The 24,705-nt window shown below is 43.5% G+C and overlaps 1 protein-coding gene across 1 annotated transcript in view; it reads right to left on the bottom strand.

Annotated features, from left to right (window-relative positions):
- Positions 1–24,705, bottom strand: part of LOC146172814 (neuropeptides capa receptor-like) — a 354,353-nt gene that overhangs the window by 184,892 nt on the left and 144,756 nt on the right. The window contains exon 2 of the mRNA XM_084584401.1: positions 8,407–9,949. Coding sequence (XP_084440527.1) covers positions 8,407–8,671 — 265 coding nt within the window. The 5' untranslated portion in view covers positions 8,672–9,949. The remainder of the gene's footprint in view (positions 1–8,406; positions 9,950–24,705) is intronic.

Genomic DNA, 24,705 nt, shown 5'->3' with positions numbered 1-24,705 from the left:
CGCGCACTCATCGTTTTCGTGGGGCAGTGCACACTTTTCCATCCCATCAGTGCCCTTTGCCAAGGGAGGTTAATTCCCCTGGCTTTTTTTCTGACCAGCATGTTTCTAATGCATTGTTCATTGCACGTAAAATATTAAAGCTTGCGTTGAAGGTAGTTGGGGTAAACGTCAGTGAGGACATATCACAATCCCATTTTGCAGTTACAAATATGAGCACGATATAACTTTTACAGCGCCATTCCAGAGAGAGGTATCGCTATGAAACATGTCACACGACCGTAGCACTGTCTTGAGAGGGACCGGCATAGACCATACATGCCACATGACCACGATAGCACGTTGTCGACATAGGCAAATACCGCAACTGCGTCGTTCTGTTGGAGGATCTCACTAGGCTACGCGGAAGTTTTCCTTCATGACGTAGTGTTCTAATGGTACTGACGTTTGCCCTCAGATACAGTGAGCTAGGCAGCTCTAGTTAGTTGTAGGCAGCAGCCGGCTATTTTTTCTTCTAATTTCTACTCAGACAGCCTTCTGCAATAAAATTTTGCGAACGTTATCTTCCCAGTGATGAGGACAATAAATTTTAGGTATAAAATAGAACTATTTCTTTATGCTTTCCTTGACTTTAGCCACTGTTGCCTTCCTTGATATCTCTATCACAACACAATCATCGTTTATTTATTTATTTATTTATTTATTTATTTATTTATTTATTTATTTATTTATTTATTTATTTATTTATTTATTTATTTATTTATTTATTTATTTATTTATTTATTTATTTATTTATTTATTTATTTATTTATTTATTTATTTCATACATTCACCTTCTTAGTCGGAGCCCTGTGTTTATCAAGTTAGAAAATAATGTCCCACTTATATCTTCTTGGGGACTTCAGTTTATGAGTACGTCATGGGAGGAGGGGCAGACGGTTTCGCCGAAGTTTCTCGGTAAGGCATATCTATTTTAGGAAAACCTTGGATCTCATAAAACAAATGGCTAACCCTTAAAGGCAGTTAGTCATACGTGAGTTACAAAAGAAAAAAAATAGAAAATGTTATGAAAAAATCAAAGCCAGCTTAATACGCAACACATAAGGGGCGAAAATCCGGCAATGCCAGCCGGTGCGAAAGAAGACTGCTCTTTCTCCTACGGTAGTTTTTGCGCGTCGCAGCTGCTTTCTGCCCTGTTGAAAAATGCGGCTGGCGTGACCCCCGCCAGCGTCTTGACAATCGGTTGCTACCCAAGCGACATTTTATCAACTGCCACCACGCCCCATGTTCAATTGTCCCCAAAATTGAGCTGAGCATATTTTTCTCAGTGGGAAACGGGATAGAACCGGCGCTCGAAGAGTTAGGAAAGGTGGAGAAACTGGGACCAGGCACAGACACCAAACTTACTTATGGCTTCGTTTTTCATACTATGACGTGCATTTGTTTAAAAATAAACCCAGTTCACGGTGATGAAAACGTCGGCTTAGCTATTTTGCAATCGCTTTGGGCTTTACCCATACTTGTTATTTATGGGTTTTGGTTTTCAGCTCTGCATTGGTGGACCCGTAGTGAAGGAATTCATGTAAGCAAACATTATCAATGATGGAAACCAGAGGCCTGGAAAATGACTTTTATTAAATAGCCTCTCGTAAAAACTGGCGCTGACGCCTTTTGCAGGATGTAAATGTCAACCAACAGAGGCAATAAAAAAGTAAGATCCAAAATGATGTAAAAAAAAAACACCCTTGAAGAAGAAGTCGGACTCCGAAGAATGTAACAAGAATACGGAGGAGGTTTAGAGAATCAGTAAACTGGTGGCGTGTGTGGACCTACGGACGATTACCATTCTTCCAGAAGTTTAAAATTACCTTCTTTGAGTGAGCAGATTGCTCATTTTTTCTGATTAAGCGAATATTACCGGAGTCGGTATATAAAGATAGTAATTTAAAATACAATGTCTGCACTGGGAGGAGGGGTGCATTTGCAGAGGCAATGAATTTATTTTACGAAATATTTAGTTTTATAACTGTCTTTACTTTGAGAAAAATTTTAAAGTGCTCCATAATTTCCACTGTATGTAGTGCTCAAACTGGGCCAATGCATCGGCTTAAATCTCGTGCTCTACTGCGCGGTGATGATGGAGCTTAATGATTGAAGGTTATTTAACTTCAATTACTCATCAACATTCTCGCCCTTGATATTTAGGGCCAATATTTTATTGCGAAATTGAAGGCTCTCACCATCAAACAAGAGCGCAGTATTTTAATTTCTGGAGTCGGCAACTGGCTATAGAAATATCGAATGTCTAAAATACACGACATAAAGCTCGGTGGGCTTCCTGTCCCGCCTTCTATAAGTACAAAATGGCGTTCTAATAACCTCCCAGGCATCCGATACACAAGCCGTTCTTATCTTTGATGACGCAGGAGATGGTATAGCGGTTTTAACGATATGTACCGCGATCATTGACGTAACATTAATAATAATTAATGTGGGAAGCCCACTCCGCCAGTTTTCAAATCTTCAATTTTTGTCGAATCATGAACCGGATTTTCAATGAAGAAAACTTAAAAGGGGACATGCACACCCCACACAGGACAAACGTATCACAGGAAAAACTAGTGAGACAACGAAGATATAAATATTTCCAGAAAACCGCATCCCACTAACTTTTGTCCCTAATTGTACATACATACATACATACATACATACATACATACATACATACATACATACATACATACATACATACATACATACATACATACATACATACATACATACATACATACATACATACATACATACATACATACATACATACGTACATACGTACATACATACATACATACATACATACATACATACATACATACATACATACATACATACATACATACATACATACATACATACATACATACATACATACATACATACATACATACATACATACATACATACATACATACATACATACATACATACATACATACATACGTGTACGTACGTATGTTCTTCAAAAAGACCGGACACCGGTCGAAACGTCGAAATAAATCCACTGTTATGTTTTTAACTCTTCGTGAGTCATTTTATTGTGTGTGTGTGTGTGTGTGTGTGTGTGTGTGTGTGTGTGTGTGTGTGTGTGTGTGTGTGTGTGTGTGTGTGTGTGTGTGTGTGTGTGTGTGTGTGTGTGTGTGTGTGTGTGTGTGTGTGTGTGTGTGTGTGTGTGTGTGTGTGTGTGTGTGTGTGTGTGTGTGTGTGTGTGTGTGTGTGTGTGTGTGTGTGTGTGTGTGTGTGTGTGTGTGTGTGTGTGTGTGTGTGTGTGTGTGTGTGTGTGTGTGTGTGTGTGTGTGTGTGTGTGTGTGTGTGTGTGTGTGTGTGTGTGTGTGTGTGTGTGTGTGTGTGTGTGTGTGTGTGTGTGTGTGTGTGTGTGTGTGTGTGTGTGTGTGTGTGTGTGTGTGTGTGTGTGTGTGTGTGTGTGTGTGTGTGTGTGTGTGTGTGTGTGTGTGTGTGTGTGTGTGTGTGTGTGTGTGTGTGTGTGTGTGTGTGTGTGTGTGTGTGTGTGTGTGTGTGTGTGTGTGTGTGTGTGTGTGTGTGTGTGTGTGTGTGTGTGTGTGTGTGTGTGTGTGTGTGTGTGTGTGTGTGTGTGTGTGTGTGTGTGTGTGTGTGTGTGTGTGTGTGTGTGTGTGTGTGTGTGTGTGTGTGTGTGTGTGTGTGTGTGTGTGTGTGTGTGTGTGTGTGTGTGTGTGTGTGCGCGTGTGTGTGTGTGTGTGTGTGTGTGTGTGTGTGTGTGTGTGTGTGCGCGTGCGCGTGTGCGTGTGCGTGTGCGTGTGTGTGTGTGTGTGTGTGCGTGCGTGTGCGCGTGCGCGTGTGTGTGTGTGTGTGTGTGTGTGTGTGTGTGTGTGTGTGTGTGTGTGTGTGTGTGTGTGTGTGTGTGTGTGTGTGTGTGTGTGTGTGTGTGTGTGTGTGTGTGTGTGTGTGTGTGTGTGTGTGTGTGTGTGTGTGTGTGTGTGTGTGTGTGTGTGTGTGTGTGTGTGTGTGTTATATGCTTGAACTCATGGACTCGACTGAGCAAGGTTTGTGGCATGTGACCATGAGAAAAAGCGATCCATTCTATTTGTGACCCCTGCTCCGTTATTCGCGCAATAAGGAAATCCGAGTGATACACCCAGGAAATTGCCAACCCACAGCTACGTGTCTGACAGCGGACGGAAGCGCGCTCCACGGTGATGCGGCCGAAAACAGCGGTTACCAAGACAGAGGAGACGCAAAGCAGAAAAGGCCATGGAATGTACTGCTTTACAATTCCGTTTCCTCGCGTATATTTTTTTTTCCTTTACAGAACCAGAAAAGAAGCAACACCGAAATGCGCCACAGGCAGCGAGTCAATTACATGTGCAGACTCGTGGAAGCTAAGTGGGAGACACGTTCTCTCATTCCGAGGTGGCGATTTCTGCCACGTGCCTTCTGCACAATTACATTGTCTTCTTTATTCTTAATTCTTTAGACATCGCTACACGGAGCAATAGCTTCATGCAGATTCCTACAGGAAGAAATTGTGCTGTGATCGCTCATTCTCCGCAAGAGTTAATTAAGCTTGGCCTGGAGAGTAATTAGCATTTTACGGGGATAAGGCTCAAATGAATAAGCCTTTTTTTGCGCCAAACCTTCGAAAAGTGTCCTTTCTGGAGAAAATCCTTAAACGAGAGGAATAATTTACATACCTCATTGCTTTAGATGCACAATCTATCTCTCACCTTTTATTTATTTTTCTAAGAGAACGTAGTGGCTTGAATCCGGGAAAAGCACTTACCGCAAACAAAGCCATGTTTTCACTCAAACCTAGCCAATCCCAATCCAAGTTCACACTTGCTAACATTACTGTAGTTAATTTTAGCGCCCTTTAGAAACTCAAACTAGGGGGGGGGGGGGGAATAAATAAAGCTAAGCACGGTGCTTTACGTAACACTTCGCAACACGACTAAAAAAAATTAAATGGTTCAAAGTCTACTGCAGGTGCTTCGGTCAGCCTAGCGCACTACACAGCCGTCCAGTGGGATCACCTTTCTCTCTTTAATTTCTTCATGTATCGGTTTGTTAAGTATCACACTATGCTTGGGTGCCGCTACCACCATGGATGCTTGAGTTGGAAACGACGCCTCTTTAATTTCTCCAATATTTCCTGTGAAACTCGGGACAAGGCACAGCAGAAACTGAGACAATGATACCGTCGTCATGAGATGGCGCCTCCTACTAACCTCACCTCGCGTTCTACTGTTTCTTCCCGGCGCTCTTCCGCAATCTTCCTGGCTGCCACTTGCCTTCGCCTGCTGCTTCCTTCACTTCGCACCATGACTCAGTCTAACCTGCAAACTGAACGCTCCACTTGGCTTAGCGCCCACTGCCTTCACGTCGACCTGAAGGCCCTGCGACGGCACAGTGCGCGCTTGACGCTAAGAAACCTGCGTTGCTAAAAACAAAAATTGCACTACGCTTGCTTCGAGAAAAGACAGCGGGTCGTTCAACGAGAAAAAAAAAAGAAACCACAAGACAGAGCCGTGAAACGTTTAAAGACGGCAAGGGCCGGAGAGTTTCACACGACATCTAGCGAAAACCACTTCAACGGCTAAACGGAGGGGGTGCTTGTGCCCTGGACATCTTTTCTGAATGGTATAAAACGTCAACTCGGAGATGTATAAAGTAACAGACAAGTCAATGTTGTTAAGAGTGGCACATGAAACTGGGTTTTCTGTGCTACAATTTCTATGCATTCGACTTATTTTGTTGCTTACTTTCACGACGTTCCGCGTCGCTTTGCCAGACGTTTAACGCTCCAGGACAGGATTAGAAAGAGCCTAGTTTGAGGTGCCGCTAAAGGCCTTGACACCTCGCGCCCAAGACGAAAGCGTTGGGCAGTTTTTAGCGGACAGCTTGAAAGTTTTTTTGTCACGAAATACAATTTAACCAGCGCACGGCGTCAGTCGTCAGATAAATATGTACTGGTGGCCATCACTTCTGCAAGGACACTTCGTTACCGTGCCTGGAAAGAGTCTCTAAACAGGTGAGCCTGCTCCGAATGTTTACATGCTGATAGCAGCTTTCCAAGGGAAGGTCTGAAGGTTTCAGTTTTATTTAGTATCGTTCAAATTTCTTGCCAGTCAGACAAGGCTGCAACCTGTATTATAAAAATTATGCTTACAGAAAAGATCGGCATTACCTATCATGGGCTGTGACCCCTTTTACAAGGTAACTGTTTTGTGTGCGTGCGACTTTATAATGCGCCATAGAGCGACATACAAACTACGTATGAGAAGAAAAAACATGCATGCATGTTCTGAAGAAGACACAACAAAAGGCACCTTTGAAGTCGAGGAAGCAGAGCACTTTGCAATGCAGATGATTTTTTTTCTTCTTGCAGTTTTTTTTTTAGAACTAGGAGCGTCATAAAGCCATGAAAATGGAGTGCAAGGAAAAAGCTTAAGCATCGATGTCGACAGCGACCCATGTGCTGAAAAACTGTTTGTCAGTTTTGTTCCTCATGTGATCGGTTGAGTGCTGCTTGGTCAGTGCACTTCTAAAACGCAAGAATAAATAAAGATTAGTCTTTCTTCGTTCTTTGATGTTGTCGTTTCAATTATATTTATAACTAAGCCGAAAGAAAGACAGCGCGCCTCATATTTTCATTTATACGGCCATGTCGTATGCAGTCTCATGCATGTAGCCGACATTGCACACGCTGCCCAGGCATTGCTCATATATTGCTGAAACATCGCTGCGGTCTTTCTTTGAGCACGTGCTGTCTGGCTTGCTGAAATAATAAAGTCTCGTAACTTTGCAGCCATTTTAATCTTTTACAGAGCCTCTTTTTCTGAGCACCCATACTTCAAAGAGGTTCGTGAGCGGCTCCTCCAGCTAAAAATCTATGCCTACACGAGTCAGATGACTGATTCTGTTGTGAAAGCACTCTCACAGCAAAAATTCATCTCGGAAATGATGTTACGTCTTTCGCAGTCGTCATAAGGCTCTTTAATTTCCGTTTTTATTTCATACTGCCGATTTACAAGAGATATGCTTTTGTTCGTTTCTTTTATTGATCAGTCGCGAATAGCAAGACCTGAAGGGTGCTGAATAAAGCCAAAAATAAAGGTAGCTTAAAAGGCCCTACCTGTGCATTCGTTTGTTGAAGCAAATGCGATCAACCAGGAGGCACTAAGGCTCAGACACAAAAAGTGGTCATGGTACGTAAAGCATTATTGAGAGTCACCTGCAATGGGACTACAGGCATAAAAAAATACCCACCGATTAAGGCAATCTAAACTTATTGGTGACGACAATGCCGTGAGTACCGATCCGTACAAAACAAAATATTCCAGGTGTATTAATAAAGAGTAAGGAACTCTACATATACGTGCCACGCACACTTCTCTTTAGTGTAGCACTGGTGAAGCTTCATAAACCGGACAGCTTTCAGAACTTCACATTACAAAACACAAGATGGTCCATCATTGCCGGACATGTCAGGTGCATTACCAAACTCACCAGTTTGAAGGTGATATCCTTGCACCGTTGTTGAAACCCGCAAGAATAGTAATAAAGCATGGTGTCATATAAATAGCGCAGCCCGGTCAAAGTTAAAGCACTAGCTCACATGGCAGCAATGGCATCCAGAATATAGTTGACGACACGCTTGGAGAAAAAAAAGTTTCAAAACAAAAATGGCCGTGGTATAAGCCTGCCATCTAAGTTTGGGCCGCTTCGAAATACCATAAACTGCACTATCATATTTCATTTTATTATCCATAAATCTTGCTCCGTCGTTACTTTACAGGCTTTGATCGTGGCTGCAGCCCGTGTGGAGCAACATTTTCGGACATTTTCCACATGGTATGGGCCTGTCTAACCAAACCCCACCGTTTCCAATCCTTCATTACCCACCATTCTAGGGAGGCCTGGGAGGCGGCGCTTTCTCAGATGCCGTGACCTAGAGTCCGTGCGGACCTTGGTCGCCAGGGTGCGAGCGGCGTTAGACGCAATTGAGGCTACGGAATAGGAGCTCCACCTATAGATTTGTGAGGACCTGGACCGATAGGGTCTATGTCCAAACACCTCCTTGCACAAAAGAATAAATAAATGTTTGTCACCACCATCGTTACTTTCACTCCCCTACCCGCGACTGCTGTCCGGTCAGGAATGTATATTGAGAGTTTTTGTTAAAATATATTATATATCATTCAGCGTTAAATTTTTAAAACGAACCTTGAAACCAGGACGTTAACACAGCCATAAGCGAAGTGTTAAGTGGCTGCTGGAAGAACTTGAGATAAACCAAATGCATCATCCTAAATGCATGAAGGGTGTCATGCGCTTGGCGTGTCAGAACGAGAAAAATGTCGCAAAAAGACTCACCAAACACGAGTATGAGCAGGTCCGAGATGGCCAGCGAGAAAAGGTAGTAGTTCGTAGGAGTCTGGAAATGCGAGTTTCTCGCTATCACCAGGCACACTGTCACATTGCCCACCACTCCGCTCACGAACACCACCACGTAGAGCACAGTGAGCGGAATCACAATGGGCAATAGAATGTGCTGAGGTCCGAGACGTAGTTCCAGGTACTCGCGGATGGTGGCGTTGTCCTCCAACGAACTCACAGCGGCCACAGCAACGTTCTCCATCGGTGCACTCACGGGCTTCGCGCAGAGGAAGCACCAGGAGTGTCAGCCGTACTGGCGGTGATGTATCGGTGACAGCAGCTTCTTGGTGGCAAGCACTAAGATGTTGTTCCTGTCCGTCAAGGGCACATTTATAACTTGCTTTAAACTTTATAAGAAAAAAAAAACACCAACCTCCTTCAAGGTCTTGCGCCTGATCGGACAGCACTAGACGGATATCCTCTTTGACAGAGACGCTCTTTTGCTGTCCTTGACGCAGAGTGGTCTGTCAAAGCCGTTCTTCGGTGGTGAAAGCCGGCTTTATGGGAAGAGGGCTTCGAGCAGGCTATCAAGCAGCTTCTGCACGTGAGAAGCTAAAAATGGTTGTGTCATTACGCTTTCAGGACGCAAAAGGCTAGTGTTCGGTTCATTCCAACAGCACTTCGAACTGTTCCTCGCTGGATTTCAGATCACCGAGGAAGACGTTTGGTCTCTGCCGACACGAGATTCTAATGTGGCCGCCAACATATGAGCTTTATTTCAATGTGCAAATCTGTCGCGTAAACCGAAATGCAAGACGCTCTCTTAGACCCAAACAGAATGTACATATTCCTACACAGACTCCAAGAGATTAGTGTCAGTTGATTATCCTTTAGCGCTTCGTGTGATGAATTGGTGGCACCTTGCTTGTGCGATGTCAGCCTTTGGTCCAGATAATGAACGGCATTGACTTCAAACTCGCTGTCCACAGCTGAATCTCTGCTATGCTGGTTGTAATGATATCAATGAACTGAATTCAAACATGTTTAAACACTCCGCTGTTGAGATGCTTCAAGTCACGGTTGTAGATTCCGCAGTCATCCTTGTAGACGAAAGCCGCGCTAAGATCATGCGCGGAGCTACAGAAAGCGACATCTTCCCCACATCAAACCTATTTTATAACCCACGGCCAGGAGTAATTGCGGTAGGTGTATGGTGGGGCTCAAACTGAATTGCCTTCTATGGTGTCCTGAGCTTGACTTCGTGCTATACCTTGACACCAGCGCTCAACTTATATTTCGTACAAGTGACCTCAGGTCATTGTGATCTACACAGATGAGCGCACCAGCGACTGTGACAGGCCTTAATGTGTCATTCAGGCACAACTTCCGGCCATGGCCAGCACGAAAACACGCAGCTGGTCCAGGAAAAAAAGAGTCGTTGAGTGGCGTTTAACTAGCTGTATTGATGCGAAAGTAACCATCATGGTCGCTTCCAGTCTGGAAGTTCTTCGATGCCTTCCAGCCGCAGTGACTGAAGTGCCTGCAGGTAAAAAAAGAAAACATTTTGTAGTAGCGCCAGAAAGCTATTACTTTAAAATTCACTTCACACCCCGTGCTGAACAAGAAGTAGGCTGTAGCCTAAGTTCTTCAAGCACACATGCGAAAATTGACGGATATTTCTATTAACTAAACGAAACTATCAATGAGGAGACGAACAGTTACAAAAGCGAAGTAACCATTGAAAAATGATGCTTATTAGTTTCCTGCTTTGTTCGCTCGTTAGTTGTGGCGTGCTTAGAGGAGCTGTAGCAGTGTAGTCGTTGTTGGTGTTGTTTTTTTCTGAGTAATAATGGGTACCAAACTACGAAGATTAACTGTTTCCCCTAGTAATTTCTAATAGAAAATATTTAACTTCTACTTCCTGACGAATTACGTTCAAAGCAACGTTTTGGCAGATGGTCCTTTTGCTCCCACGTGCGTACCAATAGTGCTTGTTCTCTTGAACAGTTAATGGCCGAAATTTCGCTTGAGCAATTTTCCTAGACCATGCGATTCAGTGGGAAAATTAGGTTTTTCAGGTGCAAGGCGAGTTAGCAAAATGTCATGTGTCCATATTTGAATAATCGGTTCAGCAAAGTAATTTGCGGTTTGTTACAACTCTCTTCGACTTATTTTTAAGTGTTATAGATTCAGAACCAGAAGAAATTATTCGGTACTTGCGAAGGACGTTCTCTCATGAACAGTTTAGGTCCGACGTGTTAAGAATGTGCAAAATAGTTTAACCGGATAGAGCACCAGAGCGAGAAAAGCGTGATGACTAACTCATTCCCTCGCGCTTTTCGCTAACGAACACTTGTCGCCTGAGCAAATTGCCTTAACGAACCAGACGGTTCTCTATTCAAATGTCGTGCTGGTGGAACATGCAGTTGAACTTTCCCACAGCTCTTAGATATGTCCCGGACTTACTAAAAGCACGCCGTTTTATTCTGAATTATTTTCCCTCTAATTTTCCTAAGTCCTACAATTCGTGTATTTAACGGCTACCGATTGCTCGGGTTCTTTAGAAGCTCCCACAGATACAGATGCCTTGCAAGAAAATGACGCCATCTGGTGGTGAGTTCACTAAGAATATAGTGCTTCTTGCTTACTAATCGCGTCTTTTAAGGAAGTCGTTAGGGTGTTTTCAATGTTACAAACACTCATGATTACATTTTTTTCAAGCTCATGCATCTACATTCATAACGCTTAAGTCCTCTATTCTATTGTGCTCTGTAAAGAAAAAATATTTGGACCAAGCTAGTCCAAAAGTAGCGTCTGGCGGTTCCCTGGGTCCGCTATATGCAATTCCACAAAGTGAAGCCATGAATCTGTTCATATCGACGCTCTCAACCAGACCCTTGAGGGTTAGAAAAGCCTAAAGGGGAGGAAAAATGTGGCAAAAGGGTAACAACATGTCTCAGCGAGCTCTACGAAGTCACAGATTGCTAGAGCCCATACAATATGACACAGTATGGATTTTCACTTATTGTCCTGGTTATAATTTTATACGGAGGAGCTGAAAAGCTTTAGAATTTACGCCTACGATGGAAGCTACTCCAGCGAAACCAGAGAACGTTCTTTGAGGTGTGAATTGTACTGGTGCGTTTCGTTTACTGTGACCGCGAGAATGGCCGTAGATCTCATTCAGTCGATAGCTTCGGTAGCAGCGATGAACTCGGTGGTAGCAGAACTTGCAGAACTTGTTTCAACTCAGCAAAGCCCTCCTGCTAGCGCAACTACTCCAGCAGAGCGCATACTCTAGAAGAACTCACGCAAACTCCACGCGGTGTTATAAGTAGCTTATTTCACGGCGATAGTTGTGTTCACCAGCGTTCGTGGTTGGATCAACGTCGACATGTTATGCCGCCGCAGTAAATCCTTGCATTGCCATGCCGTCCTCCAAAGGGATACACAAGTATAGGCCATATGAGCATCCATCGACACGTTCGCGGCGACAGCGATGTTTGTTCTATAAAAAAAAGTTTTATTCGTGGTCGACCCCAAGCGAAAGGGAAGAAGATGCAGCATAGTTGTCCCTGCTGCTTCTGGGATCGAAAGGGCCCCCTGAAAGAGTTGTGCGGGAATTTATTAGGATCTCTTGTTAAGCGTTTTCCCCCTATTGCTCTTTTTTTTTCTGGTTGGTCTGATCGACGTGTGTTGCGGGAGCCTCGCGGTCGTCCCCGCATGTTCCTAAGACATCCAAGCATTCGTAAGGGGAGCCATCGCAGTCGCTGCAAGATTAAGGTCAATCTATCTCTATCCTCCACGAGTGCACTGTCGCTCCCAAGGACTGTCCTACTGAAGCATTAAAGAAACGGGACAGAGGGGCCTCCTATTCTTTAGGGTCGAGACACGGGGGACTCGAACTGCGTAGCTCCGTGACCAGACTTCTGCTAGCGGTGCAGACGAGCACAAAACGATTTCCTCCGAAGTCCTCGTCGTCTCCATAAGCCGATCACGTCGCGGCCTGGATAGAAGCACGTCGCGTTGAGCTCCTTCTACGCGACGTAACATCGCCCTCGAATTCTATGGCGGGGAGGTCTACAACAAGAGCTGTCCTGTTGGAAAGTGGATAGCAGAGCAAGGCGGCCAGATACAATTTCGTCCAAAGAGGTCTCTCTGATCGGCCGACAAAGAAAAGACGACGCGGCAGCAAGTAGCCTATTACCGATTGGCTGAGGGATGTTGTAGAGTCCCTTTGCATATCGTGAGTGGTGCGTTATTCAAATAGCGTTGAAAGAATGAGTCCGGGGAATTTGTTCGGCCGACCATTGAAGCATCCTTTTGAGCTTATTTCATTATTTTATTGAACATCAAAGCAATGCTCAAACAAAGCCAACAGGTTCTAATGTGGCTGCGTTTGCATCAGTAGTACTTGCGAGCGGGCTAGTTGGCTATACGACTCCGACGGCCTCCGGCGCTGCATAGTTATACATCATCTGTGTTAACGTTTTGGTTTAATTCTCTTGTGTGTGTATTGTTTTTGTGTATAACCGTGCAACGCCGGAGGGCGTCGGAGATGCGTTTGCATGTTGGAAAATTACGAAAAATAAAAGACCTCGCATTTGAGTACTTCGAATGCAGTTCGTAAATATCTCCTGCCCTTTATCAATGACAATGCAGCGACAAGTGGCAAGGCTCTTATCATTCTCGCAACGCTTCCGTGTTGTAAGCATTGGAAGGAACTTTCCAGATAACTCTATTACGTTGGTCGAGTGATTGACAGAAGTGCCAAATTACTGTTTTTCTTTTCGCATCTGTTGTAAGTGGTGGCTGACACGTAGCGTTCTTATCTTGTTTCCAGGGTAAAGCCATGACGAATTTAAGTGACCCAGATTTCACCCGAACCACCAAGCACATAGCCTATGAGAGGTATTCGCCAGGATAAAGCCTAAAGAAAAACATTACACACGGCAAATCAAATTCACGCGGCATATGTGCGTTAGCATCAATTTTCCACACCATGCTACATCGTTACGTTACCACTTATGTACATAAATGACGGAGACGTTCATGCTTGTTTTGCAATCACTTACAGCACTTTTGCAAATTACTTTTAAAAGAGCGCCTCCAGATCATGCCACCTTCCAGCTACCGCCTGCCAGCTACCACTTGCCAAGTACCACCTGCCAAAGGCATGCCCATGATTTTTAAATGGTGCGAGGCTTCAAACGCCTATATACCAAAGCCGAGGCCAACAGACATATATGTTTTTTTTTTTTTAATGAGAGTACTAGCGCTGTAGGTTTAAACGCTTGCTTTGTGTGGAAGAAATCATAATAAATGGCAGTGAGACCACTTGTTCTGGGTAAATCATTTGTTCAACGAAGCTGCGTGGTCCAAAAAAAATGTGATTGCCGGCGCAAGATCCACACGTTCAGGCGTACTTAATTTAAGTTACGGATTTCATTACCGCTACCATGCGCCCATGAAGTAAATAACGAAAGCAGAATTCATACGTGAAGTGCTGGTGGCCAACAATCACCGCCCCTAAGTCCCATTCATAAGCCCGGTCAGTTGTAGCGCTTGCAATTCGCACACTCGATAATGAAAAAAAAAATACAATCTAGACGCAAATCCTTTTGAAAACATAACACATGCACCGCTTGAAATTTCACTCTTCGGGTTCGCTCTGCAGAGCTAAGGTTGTAAACATGGCGTCTCATTTATGTTCCTTATATGAGAAGTAGAGTGAGTTGGGGAGTTAAGAATCCATCGCAACAAACAGCAGGACGAACGCCGTCCTACGTCGTCGTTTGTCCTGTCTTCATGTTTGTTTGTTTGCTTGCTTGCTTGCTTGCTTGCTTGTTTGTTTGTTTGTTTGTTTGTTTGTTTGTTTGTTTGTTTGTTTGTTTGTTTGTTTGTTTGTTTGTTTGTTTGTTTGTTTGTTTGTTTGTTTGTTTGTTTGTTTGTTTGTTTGTCTGTTTGTTTGTTTGTTTGCTTGCTTGCTTGCTTGCTTGCTTGCTTGTTTGTTTGTTTGTTTGTTTGTTTGTTTGTTTGTTTGTTTATTTGTTTGTTTGTTTGTTTGTTTGTTTGTTTGTTTGTTTGTTTGTTTGTTTGTTTGTTTGTTTGTTTGTTTGTTTGTTTGTTTGTTTGTTTTGCTCTGTATGTTGAGATGTTTTCTATGAGGGTTTTATGCAAATCCTCGAGGCACATTAGAGTTACGCATCGATCAACCTTTATATTTCTTCGTAAAAGCACTACACCTTATCTAAATGGAGCATAAATTTTGTGTGAGTTGGTGAGAATATTTTGCATATATGTAATCGCACAACAGTAACTCTCAGAAGAGGAAACAGACGTACGTGCAGTGCAGTTGTGTGCGTCTGCGTCCTTCTCATCCCTAACGGCATTAATATGCACCCGTTTAGTGTGAATAGAAAAATCAGAATTGGGCTGAACAACAAAGCTGCCTCTTGAGCGCGCTGATTTTTATTTTTTATTACAGTGATCATAAACTGCCCGTATAAGGCCATTTTCCTCCATTCAGCACACGTGTCGACAACAGTACAATGCTTCCTTTTTGTCCCGGTTGAAAGCCTTCTCGCTTGTTGAATTCACAGCCATTTGCCGTCTGAAACTCTATTCGCCTTTTTTTTTTCTTTTCCCAAATTTCACTTTATTTCTTGAGTCTTTTTTTTTTTTCTTTTTTGCTTCCTCGACAGTCTGAATTGCACCATGTGCAAACCAACCTCGAGCACTGACCAAGGCTGTCCAAACTTTGCGAGTAAATAAGAAAAAATAAAAAAAAAACTACAAAAAGTTTACCCAGAACCCAACGGTGTGTTTGAGGCTCGGATTCCAAACTTCCGGGTTTCTTTCTCTCTGGCAACCCCCTGCTGCCTGCTTGCATTGTGTTTTTTTTTTACCTACTTTTGCCAAACACCCGATATTTCTGCCGTGAGCTGGGGGTTGCCACTTTCTAACTCCACTTTCGTAATTTTCTCTTGCTCCAGGTTTGTTTGTTTTGGTCAAGGCACGTTTCTAAGCGCCGCAGCTTTGCTTCTCTCGGTTTCTCACTCCCATCGAAAGTTTCTGGCAGCCTTGAGAATACCAGGAAAGCTCGCTAGGATGTAATCCTCTTGCATCTGCACAAGCAAGACAAAAAATGCCCGAGAACTGCTCTTTCTTTTTTTCTCTCCCTTTTTCGGTGCATTTAAGTGCAGAACTGGTGACCGCTTATCAAGGTCGGTCCTTGCGAGAGAGGCGTCGACGAAACAGTGAACAGTGCGCATGCAGTAATTGCGTCTTACAAAGAATCTCTAGGGGCCGTTTCTTTCTTTCTTTCTTTCTTTCTTTCTTTCTTTCTTTCTTTCTTTCTTTCTTTCTTTCTTTCTTTCTTTCTTTCTTTCTTTCTTTCTTTCTTTCTTTCTTTCTTTCTTTCTTTCTTTCTTTCTTTTTTCTTTTCTACACTTCACGTTTACTGTCTCAGAAACGGTGGGTAACGCTATAGTCACGGCAGGTTAGTGGGTGGGCATAGCAATGTTCACACTCTGAAGCAGTAGTTAGAGCACATAGTTTCATTACTTGAGAAAAGCTAGTTGCGAGGCGGGTCACAGTAAACTTAATACAAAAGGGCACGTCTTTCGTTTGGTCATGCATCGTGATGGCGTCGCACGCTCATTCCTGAGTTGTCCGTTCAGGTTTATTTAGACTGCAACTCGCGTGCGAGTTCCACATAGTTAACACTACATGTCGGCGCATACTTAACTGTGTAGTAGATGATTAGAAAACCCTTGCATTCATCCGAAAGACAAATGAGAAGTTTATCAGAACGAATTTAGGTCAGCGGTTATCATGATAATGATGCGGGCTTGCCACTTTCGGTTCTCGAAGGAGAACAGCTGCCTCTGTGGTCATGTCATTGTATTAGAGTTCTTCCTAAGCGCAGGTATAAAATGCTTCATCGGAGAAAAAAGTATCTTCGTTGCAATAACTCCCGGCACCGGAAGTGGCATCATCAGCACTCTGCACCTTTGGTGTAACATGTAACCATCTGCTGAAGGACTCCAAGAGATGTCCAGTTGAGTGCAGATAGACATGTAGGGACACGAAAACACAACTATGAAAGCATTACTCAAACCTCGATGTAAAGGTATCAACAGCTCTAATGATGTCCCTTTGCAAACACATAATAAGTCAAGTGTTTATGTATGTACAGTCTTTGTCAAAAATATACGGCCCAAGGGTTTCACTTCTAAGCCCTGTAACGCAGCGCCTGTTAGCCATACTGGAATATGAATGTAAGCAAGAGCAGAATGAGGACGAGCTTTGTCATCTATAAGATTTTGAACGCCAGTATTGTGATACGAGTCCTGTTACGGGGCTTAGAAGGAAACCCCTGGGTCGTATACTTTTGACAAAGACTGTACATGTGGTTTTAGCGCTAAAGCATTAATCCAAAATCTCTACACCGAGGAAAGTATTGTCTTTCTTGTGGGGCAGCGGCATAGCAACGCTTTGTTATGTATAGCAACCGCATAACAGCGGCATAGCAACGCGTTGCCGAGGCAACGGCAAAATCCCAAATTAAAGTGCTGCAGTGCGCAGCAATCAATAAAGGAAGATATTTAAATGATGAAATATTTATTTGATCTTATATTAGTGAGCCACAAAAAATTGGGCGACCAAACAGCGTGGCCTTCGCAAAGTCGCTTTCGTGCGATATTATAATTGTAGCCAAATTCCTTAATTTTTTTGCGTGCCCGAATGCTGCTTATCTAAAGCTGACAGAATCAACAGCCCAATGTGAAAGCCTGATTCAAGTAATAAGCACAGAAAAAGTTGAGGCATGAAATTTACTTGAGTTTTTGGCCGCTGCACACAACTGCCATGACACATTTCAAGGCCTCACGGCGAAGCTAAAGAATGTAAAGCGAGAAGTCGGAGGCGACCCACTGACAGCAATGCGCTCTCATTGTTAGACATGAAAAGCCTGAAGTATGGGCCCCGTCTTTCTCTCTTCCTGTCTGATTTGGCTGTTGTCCGCTTCTAGATTGAAGCGTAAGGCCTTGTCGGCGAAGTAAAGAAAGAAAGAAAGAAAGAAAGAAAGAAAGAAAGAAAGAAAGAAAGAAAGAAAGAAAGAAAGAAAGAAAGAAAGAAAGAAAGAAAGAAAGAAAGAAAGAAAGAAAGAAAGACATGTAGGGATGCGAAAACACAACTATGAAAGCATTACTCAAACCTCGATGTAAAGGTATCAACAGCTCTCGTGATGTCCCTTTGCAAACACATAATAAGTCAAGTGTTTATGTATGTACAGTCTTTGTCAAAATATACGGCCCAAAGAACCAAAACCAAAGAAAGAAAGAAAGAAAGAAAGAAAGAAAGAAAGAAAGAAAGAAAGAAAGAAAGAAAGAAAGAAAGAAAGAAAGAAAGAAAGAAAGAAAGAAAGAAAGAAAGAAAGAAAGAAAGAAAGAAAGAAAGAAAGATCTATCCACCGCCTTTCCCACAGAAGGGTGGTCTTGGGGTACAGTTCGCGGCTCCTAATAAGTTGGTCCGGCTATATTCCGCTGTCACGGAAGCGAAGAAGCCATGCTGCAGCAAAAAAGCAGCAAACTAAATTTGTGGCATGTAGAACGGGAGTCGTTTGCTCAATCCTGCTTGCCTGTGGCAAAGTTTATATTGGCCAAACTGGAAGGTGTGTGAATGACCCCATAAGAGAGCACCGTAGGGCTGTTCAATTACTGGCCAGAGGATCGGAATTGGTGAAACGTTGCAAGAGTTGCAAAGATTGTTTTCCAGTATGTGATGCTACGCCGGTGATGTACGTGGAGGCCCAGAAAAAAGAAAGGGAAATTATTGAAGCCTATCAAATTGACAAGGCGGGCGACCTGTGTGTTAGCACCCCCTCTCTTGCGCTGGCAGAAAAAGAAATTACTTATCTTCGTAATCGCATGCCACAAAGGAAAGAGGCGGGTGAGACCATGTGCACCTATGTGTGCTCATTGATTGTCATACATATAGGTCATGTATTTGTACAGTAAAAACTAGTTGTAGTCTAGCGGGTGTCCCTTGTGTTTCGCGTTCTCTGTATCCGTGTTTTTTACCGCTACAAAATGATTCCATTAAGCTTATACGCCGTCAAGTACAGCGCGTACGATGCAAACAAAAACTTTCACAACCCGTACCACACTCAAGATACAAGTCATCCGTCCTTGGGAATCCCACTCCCCAAACAAAGTCAACATTCCCCTCTCCCAGCTGGCTTTGTCCAGCTTCCCAGAAGTCCTTGGCCCTCGCTTCCTAGTTTCGTCCTTTGTTTTTCGGCAGTTTTAGGGGAAAACATCTTAATCCCACGAGCGGAGCTCTTGCCCCTTTTCCATCCACGCTGACCTTCCGTGCCATCAACCCCAAGCTGCTGACGACACGGCACGTGGCCTTCCGTTTTGACAGAATTGTGCGAGAGGCATAAATCATTGCCTCTGGCGTAGAGCTCCTCTTCTGTCCGTGCCCCTCGCATCTCCTCACCCATCTCTTTCCTCCTCCTCCTTCCGTCCAACGCTATTGCTCGTTCTTACCATGCGTTCTTGTTCGCCGAGGCTTCCCTCTGCTTCTCGCACTGCTGTCTCTCGGTGTCGTATCGCGAGCCCCCTCCAGAGATGGCCGACAGCGGGGGAGGCCCTATTTTTGAAGTCGCGCCAACAAGAGCGCGCGCTTTGGAACCCCCATAAAACCATGCAGCACTGACGATTCTTGCCTATGAGAGGGCGATCGCTCTTGTTCTGTGAGAAGCAGTGCCATGTTTACACAATTCTTGCACCACGTTCACAATGACAGGTTCCCAGTTATGATTACAAGCTCTGTCACCAATCATTGGCGCCATAGACAGTTTTCTTTTGAAAAAGTAACTTTTCCATTTTTCTGCAAGTTCGCTTTTTTTTTTTTTTTTTTTTTTAGGAACAACCGAAAATTCGGTATATTAGATCCCCTCCAACCTCTTTCAATGGTGCTGGTGCTAGTAAGTGGTCGTCGAAGAGATAATTGCATCATAAGGAAGAAATAGTTTGCACGTGACGTCACGGGCGTCATCTTATGCTTCTACAGCTTCTTCAACCCACACGAAAACCGGTTGGCGGTAAGCGTTCTAGGGAAACGCCCGTACTTTCCTAGCGCTTTCTTGACCCAAGGGTATCGGCAACTATGGCGGCCGTGCGAATCCATTTTTACTTTTTCTAGGAAACTTCTCAGTGCAGTCGTAACATCAACGACTGACCTCAGCAGGCGTCTTGCCACCACCTCTGTCACAATTGAACCACTCTGTGACGCTCTGCAACACACTATCCTACAAAGACTTGCTTAGCTGATGCAATGGCCGGCTCTTCGATGTTGCCCGCCCTTATTGGCTGAAGGCATCTCAATAAAACACGGCACTGCAGCCAATTTTCGCGTGGCGAGGCACAAAGCTTTGTTCTAAAACACGACGGGAGACAACGCGCAGAACGAGTGGGGCCAGGAGGCCTGCCGAGAACAGCTCCACTCCATCGCCCTCCTTCCGCTCTTTATCTGCCTCATTCTTCGTTTTGTCTTTGGTGGTCGTAAATGTGGAGAAACAGCTGGAGTAGCCGTGAACTCGCGAACTTTTCCGCCTCGTACTCGCGTCGTTGAGAGCCGCTGTTTAAACTGTTCAGAGAGAAGAAAAACAAATCCAAAGAACTACGAGGGATCGAAGCGAAGGTCTCAATCGTAAGCGGCGCGAAATTGCGAGTCTCGAACGCTTGAACCAGACGCCGCGTGTACTCGTGCGCGAAGGCACTAGACTTCGGTGAGTAATTAGAAAGTGAGCACCGGTCAAGCGTGCAAACAGCGACAGGATGCCTTGATTGTTCCCGGCGCCTTCACAGTTACAGTATTTTCGTTTGTTATTTTTTTGTCTGATTTTCTTCAAGCCCATCTTAACGAATTATAGTAAGATATTGGTACATTCGAGGAGAGGGGTTTTTCGACGTGCCTTTTAAACAGGCAAGAAAGAAACAAATTCCTTATGACGTGCGCGGTGGAGCTAAAATGAAAACTGAATGTTGTACGTAGCCATATGTGAAGCAGCTTTGCTCGCAAACAGTCGGCAACCAAGAAAATGCGGAACAGTTACTCCCACAAAAGTGAATGCATGAAAAGAAGTAAACGCCAATTCCTCGCTTCGAAAAGAGATGAAAGAAAACAACGGGTAAAGGAAAATGAAAAGAGAGAAAAAGTTCAAAGAGGCACAGGTACTGTACAAACAGTTATGTGGGGAAAAAGGTACCCAAGCTCGCGACCAAGGCTATCAGGAGCCAAACATATCGCTACTGAGTGTGGGTTTCTAAATCGATTAAGTTATGCTCAAAATTTTACAAATGCTTCTTCGTCAAAAAAGCATTCTTTTTAATACTAATAGCGTATGAACGTGTCATAAACTAGCGCTAACGCACAAACAAAATATAGACTACAGCCTATAGTTTAATAAATTTCTTTCGAGGTTTAGTTCTGCTCATTCAATCTGATTGCGGCATCATATTGTTAAGTGATGGCGAGCAGTGCAGCACGCGACATGACAGACACAGGGCAACGTGATTACACGATGGTGAGGCACGCTTTAATGACCAGCGGGCCTGGCGATACGCCCCGCGCCACTGCCCGTTTGGTCGTCGTCGCTTTCTTGGCAATATTACCTCTCCTAGTGCGTTGATTTGTGCAATTCGTTCTTGGTGAAGATTTTCGAAGTACGCCTACTCTGTTATTCTAATAATGCGCATACGTTATTTTTAAACATAAACGCTTTTTGGAATATATTTAAACCTGAAATTCAAAATACTGGCCTTCTTTGTTGCAGCAGTGTCATCCCTTCTTTTTTTATTTAAGCCCTTGGGTAGATTTGTACGCTCCTGTATTTCTAGTGCAAGAATTCTACCTTTTTATGCAACCATCACTGCGAGCCTAACGATGTGATCTAAAAAATTATAAATCATAAAAAATTGTAATCATAATATTGTAAAGTGCTCTGTTATAGAGAAACCATCGCCAATTTCTGTTTTTTGTTTTAATATCCACGCTTTTTGCTTAACACAAGGTGTAAATTAGCTCGATTTCATCTCTGCAGCGTTTCATTAGGGTAAATGTCTAAAACTTCTGCGCGTCAAGCACAAACGCGATCACGACAACGTAAAGAAAATGTTAAGAGAACTTGAGTAAAATTTGTCGGGCTAGTTGGTTCATAGTTCAATGCAATAAAAAGCTGCGCTAATAAGACACGGACGAAGGAAAGGCAGGACGCATACAAACGCTGAAAATGCCCTAGTTAAGTTTATCATCTCTGCAGCAGAATTTGATATTTTGTGTTGATTTAGTGCACGGCACTTCTTCGCTTGCTGTTTTTTGTGATTAGATAGTAGCGAAGATCGCGTATATATGCCTTGGTTTTCTTCACGAAATGAAGTTGTCAGTCTGCGTTTGTGTGCGTCCTGCCTTTCCTTCGTCCGTGTCTTATTAGCGCAGCTTTTTATTGCATTGAGTTAAGAGAACGTGATGAAGAAAAACGTTATAAAGAGAAGGACCAGCGCAGTTAAGAAAAGCAAGATTAGAGGAAACTAAGAATGCAAGAAGCCAAATAAAGAAAGAAAGAATGAAAGAAGAATGTTGACAATAAAAAAAAAAGAGCTGTATTAGAGCCCTCGTGAAAAAGAAGATTGAGAATGTAGTTGCTCGATGACAACCATCGGAATCTAACGTGACAAAACCAATAAGTGTTGCCCCATCCTATTACGACTACAGTGTGCGGCCTGATGTGCGGCCGGTAATACGGAGATTTTCAATGTCGACATTTTATTCGCAGTATATCTGCCCGGATTACTTCCGTCCATTTTGTTTGGTATCTACTAACAGACAAAAAAGACTGCGAGTGTCTTTTTCTTCACTCCGAGACGGAGAGCAAATCTGCAAACTCTTCTCCATTCCTCAATTATAATTTCCATACACTAACACTCTAATAAAGTAAAATACTTCCTCAAATATCACTCAGTCTCCACGTTCCAATAAGCTTCGTTTGATGATGTGCTCTACTTCCCAAGGAGTGGGTATTCGAACTCAATTAAGGACCGGATGAGAATTTCATATCATTAAGGACCGGATGAGAATTTCATGTTGAAAATAAAAGTGACTTGACTTGACTTGATATCAAGCGTACCTATTGTTTGTTCTTTTCTCTGTCTCCATTGTCTGACACCCTTGCACCTGCAACCGGGCCATCTTATTCTCGCAGCTGGCCACAAGGACCAATTGAAATAAATTAACCGGCGACTCGTTCCCCACCCATTTCCTCTTTCTTCTCTGCACTATCCATTTAGACCTCGACATTTTGAAGTAGAAGTGTGCAGTAAAACAAATGAAAAATTAAAATAACCAAGCGAATCTGTCAATCCACGTCTGTTGCGTTGCTGTTACCGATTACCCAAAATATCAGGAAAGTTTATGTTTGCTACTTCATACGCCGTAACTCTGTGTGGCTATACGTGACGAAAGCATAGCAGCAAGTAAAGCTTATTACCGTACAATGAGCCCGATTTTGTGCCAGAAATGCTAAAATGCAATTCTAAGGGCGTCCTTTTTTTTTTTTTTCCTCTTCGATTACAATTACCGCGCACTCAACTCCGTGTGATTCGGGATTGTGACAGCCGCTGCGCAGGATAGAGGCTTACTTCCTTTTCGCTTTCTGTGACTGGCTCGGCTTTCCGTGCCAATGCCATTGGCGGACGAATACGCTTGCAGCCCGTCTGTATTCCGCATCAAAGTCATTAAGCCATTCGTAATGCGAAACACCCCTGCTTTGAGAGAATGTGACTGAACACCCGACGCGCAAACTAATGGCACACAGAGCATATAAAGAGGTTTTATTTATGGTTTGATTACGGCTCTCTCATTACAAGGAGTCTTACTTTCATTGAAAAAAAAAAAAGGATTTTCTTCCGTAGCCTAGAAAAAGCTGAAACATGAAGCATGGGGCTGCACGATCATGAATTTTATCAGACGAACGGTGATGACATCAAGTTATTTTTGTTTGTTCCTTTCGGAGGCAACGCTGCCACTCACTATGGGCAGCGATTCCGATGGCCATACCGTACGCTAAGCGCCCTCGTAAGCGTCACGACGGGTCTGAATAAAGTGGTATAAGCAATCCTGATTTTAACGCAGAATTTCTTGCCAATAAATACATCAACTGCAGTAGAATATAAGTCAATGAATTTAAGTATGAAGAGTAAACTTACCGAATTCTATTAAAACTCACAGGAAAAAGGATGCATTGAATCTATCATGTTAGGTGCGCGCGCCAGAATCTTTCTCCCTATTGACGCTGATGTATGTGTTTTCTGTTGTTCTAGCCGCCATTTCTGTACATAGTCCCGCTTCCCATTACTGTCGCACCGCTTCTTTGTGCCATGCTGGAAGTTTTTCTCCCTATTTTCATACTATTGTTCTCCTTTCCTTTCCCTTTATCCTCACTTCTTTACCCATTGTCTTCTTTCCTGCGTTCCTTTTATCTTTTATTCTCACTCTCTTTTTTTTTTCGGTTTCATTTTTACCCTTGGTCTATATTTTCTAAATCCATTTTACTCTTCACCGGTTTATTGTTTGTTTGTTTGTTTTCTTTTCACTTCTCCTTCGCTCACTCATTCATTTTGGCGACAGCACCTCTGCAAAACGTAACGTCTTCCCAAACTTTTACTTTTGCTCGGGAGGTGCCTCATAAATTATGCCTCGTACAAAAAAAAAACAGTTTGTTCTTATTAATGTGCGCAATTGAAAGATGCGCGTCAGTTGGGAAGACGGCACTCGCCTCAACAACCATACCCAAACCAGTTACGTCACCGAGGCTGGCTCTGGAAAACCATTCCGCAAATGCTGAAGCCACTGCTGATGTTTTCTTTTCCGTTAATGCTGATTGTGATGATAGCAGTTATGTCTATGACCCAACGAACCTAATAGTGGGCAGTAACTGTATAAGAAACGTAAGAAAGAAATTTCTGCCACGCACGCGACGCCACTTCTGACAACGACGGTCATCACATAAATCATGGTTATACATACATATTGCCGCGAACGATTCAAGTCTTCATTTGTTGTTTTTCAGCGGTCACCAGCATGCGGCCTTACTATTGTTACTGTAGCTCAAGGAGCGATTGGTTTGTTCATGCTCTTTATCTTGAGACGCGGCTTTATCATTTTCTGTCGTACAATTGCGGCGGAATGTATCTCGGATGATTCCAGGCACTCGCGCTCGTTTCCACA

This window comes from Amblyomma maculatum, chromosome 11 (genome assembly GCF_055883805.1).
Source record: "Amblyomma maculatum isolate TAMU_Amacu chromosome 11, ASM5588380v1, whole genome shotgun sequence".
Classification (NCBI taxonomy): domain Eukaryota; kingdom Metazoa; phylum Arthropoda; class Arachnida; order Ixodida; family Ixodidae; genus Amblyomma; species Amblyomma maculatum.
The sequence above is the reverse complement of the archived record's forward strand: the minus strand, read 5'-3'. Positions and strand labels throughout refer to the sequence as shown.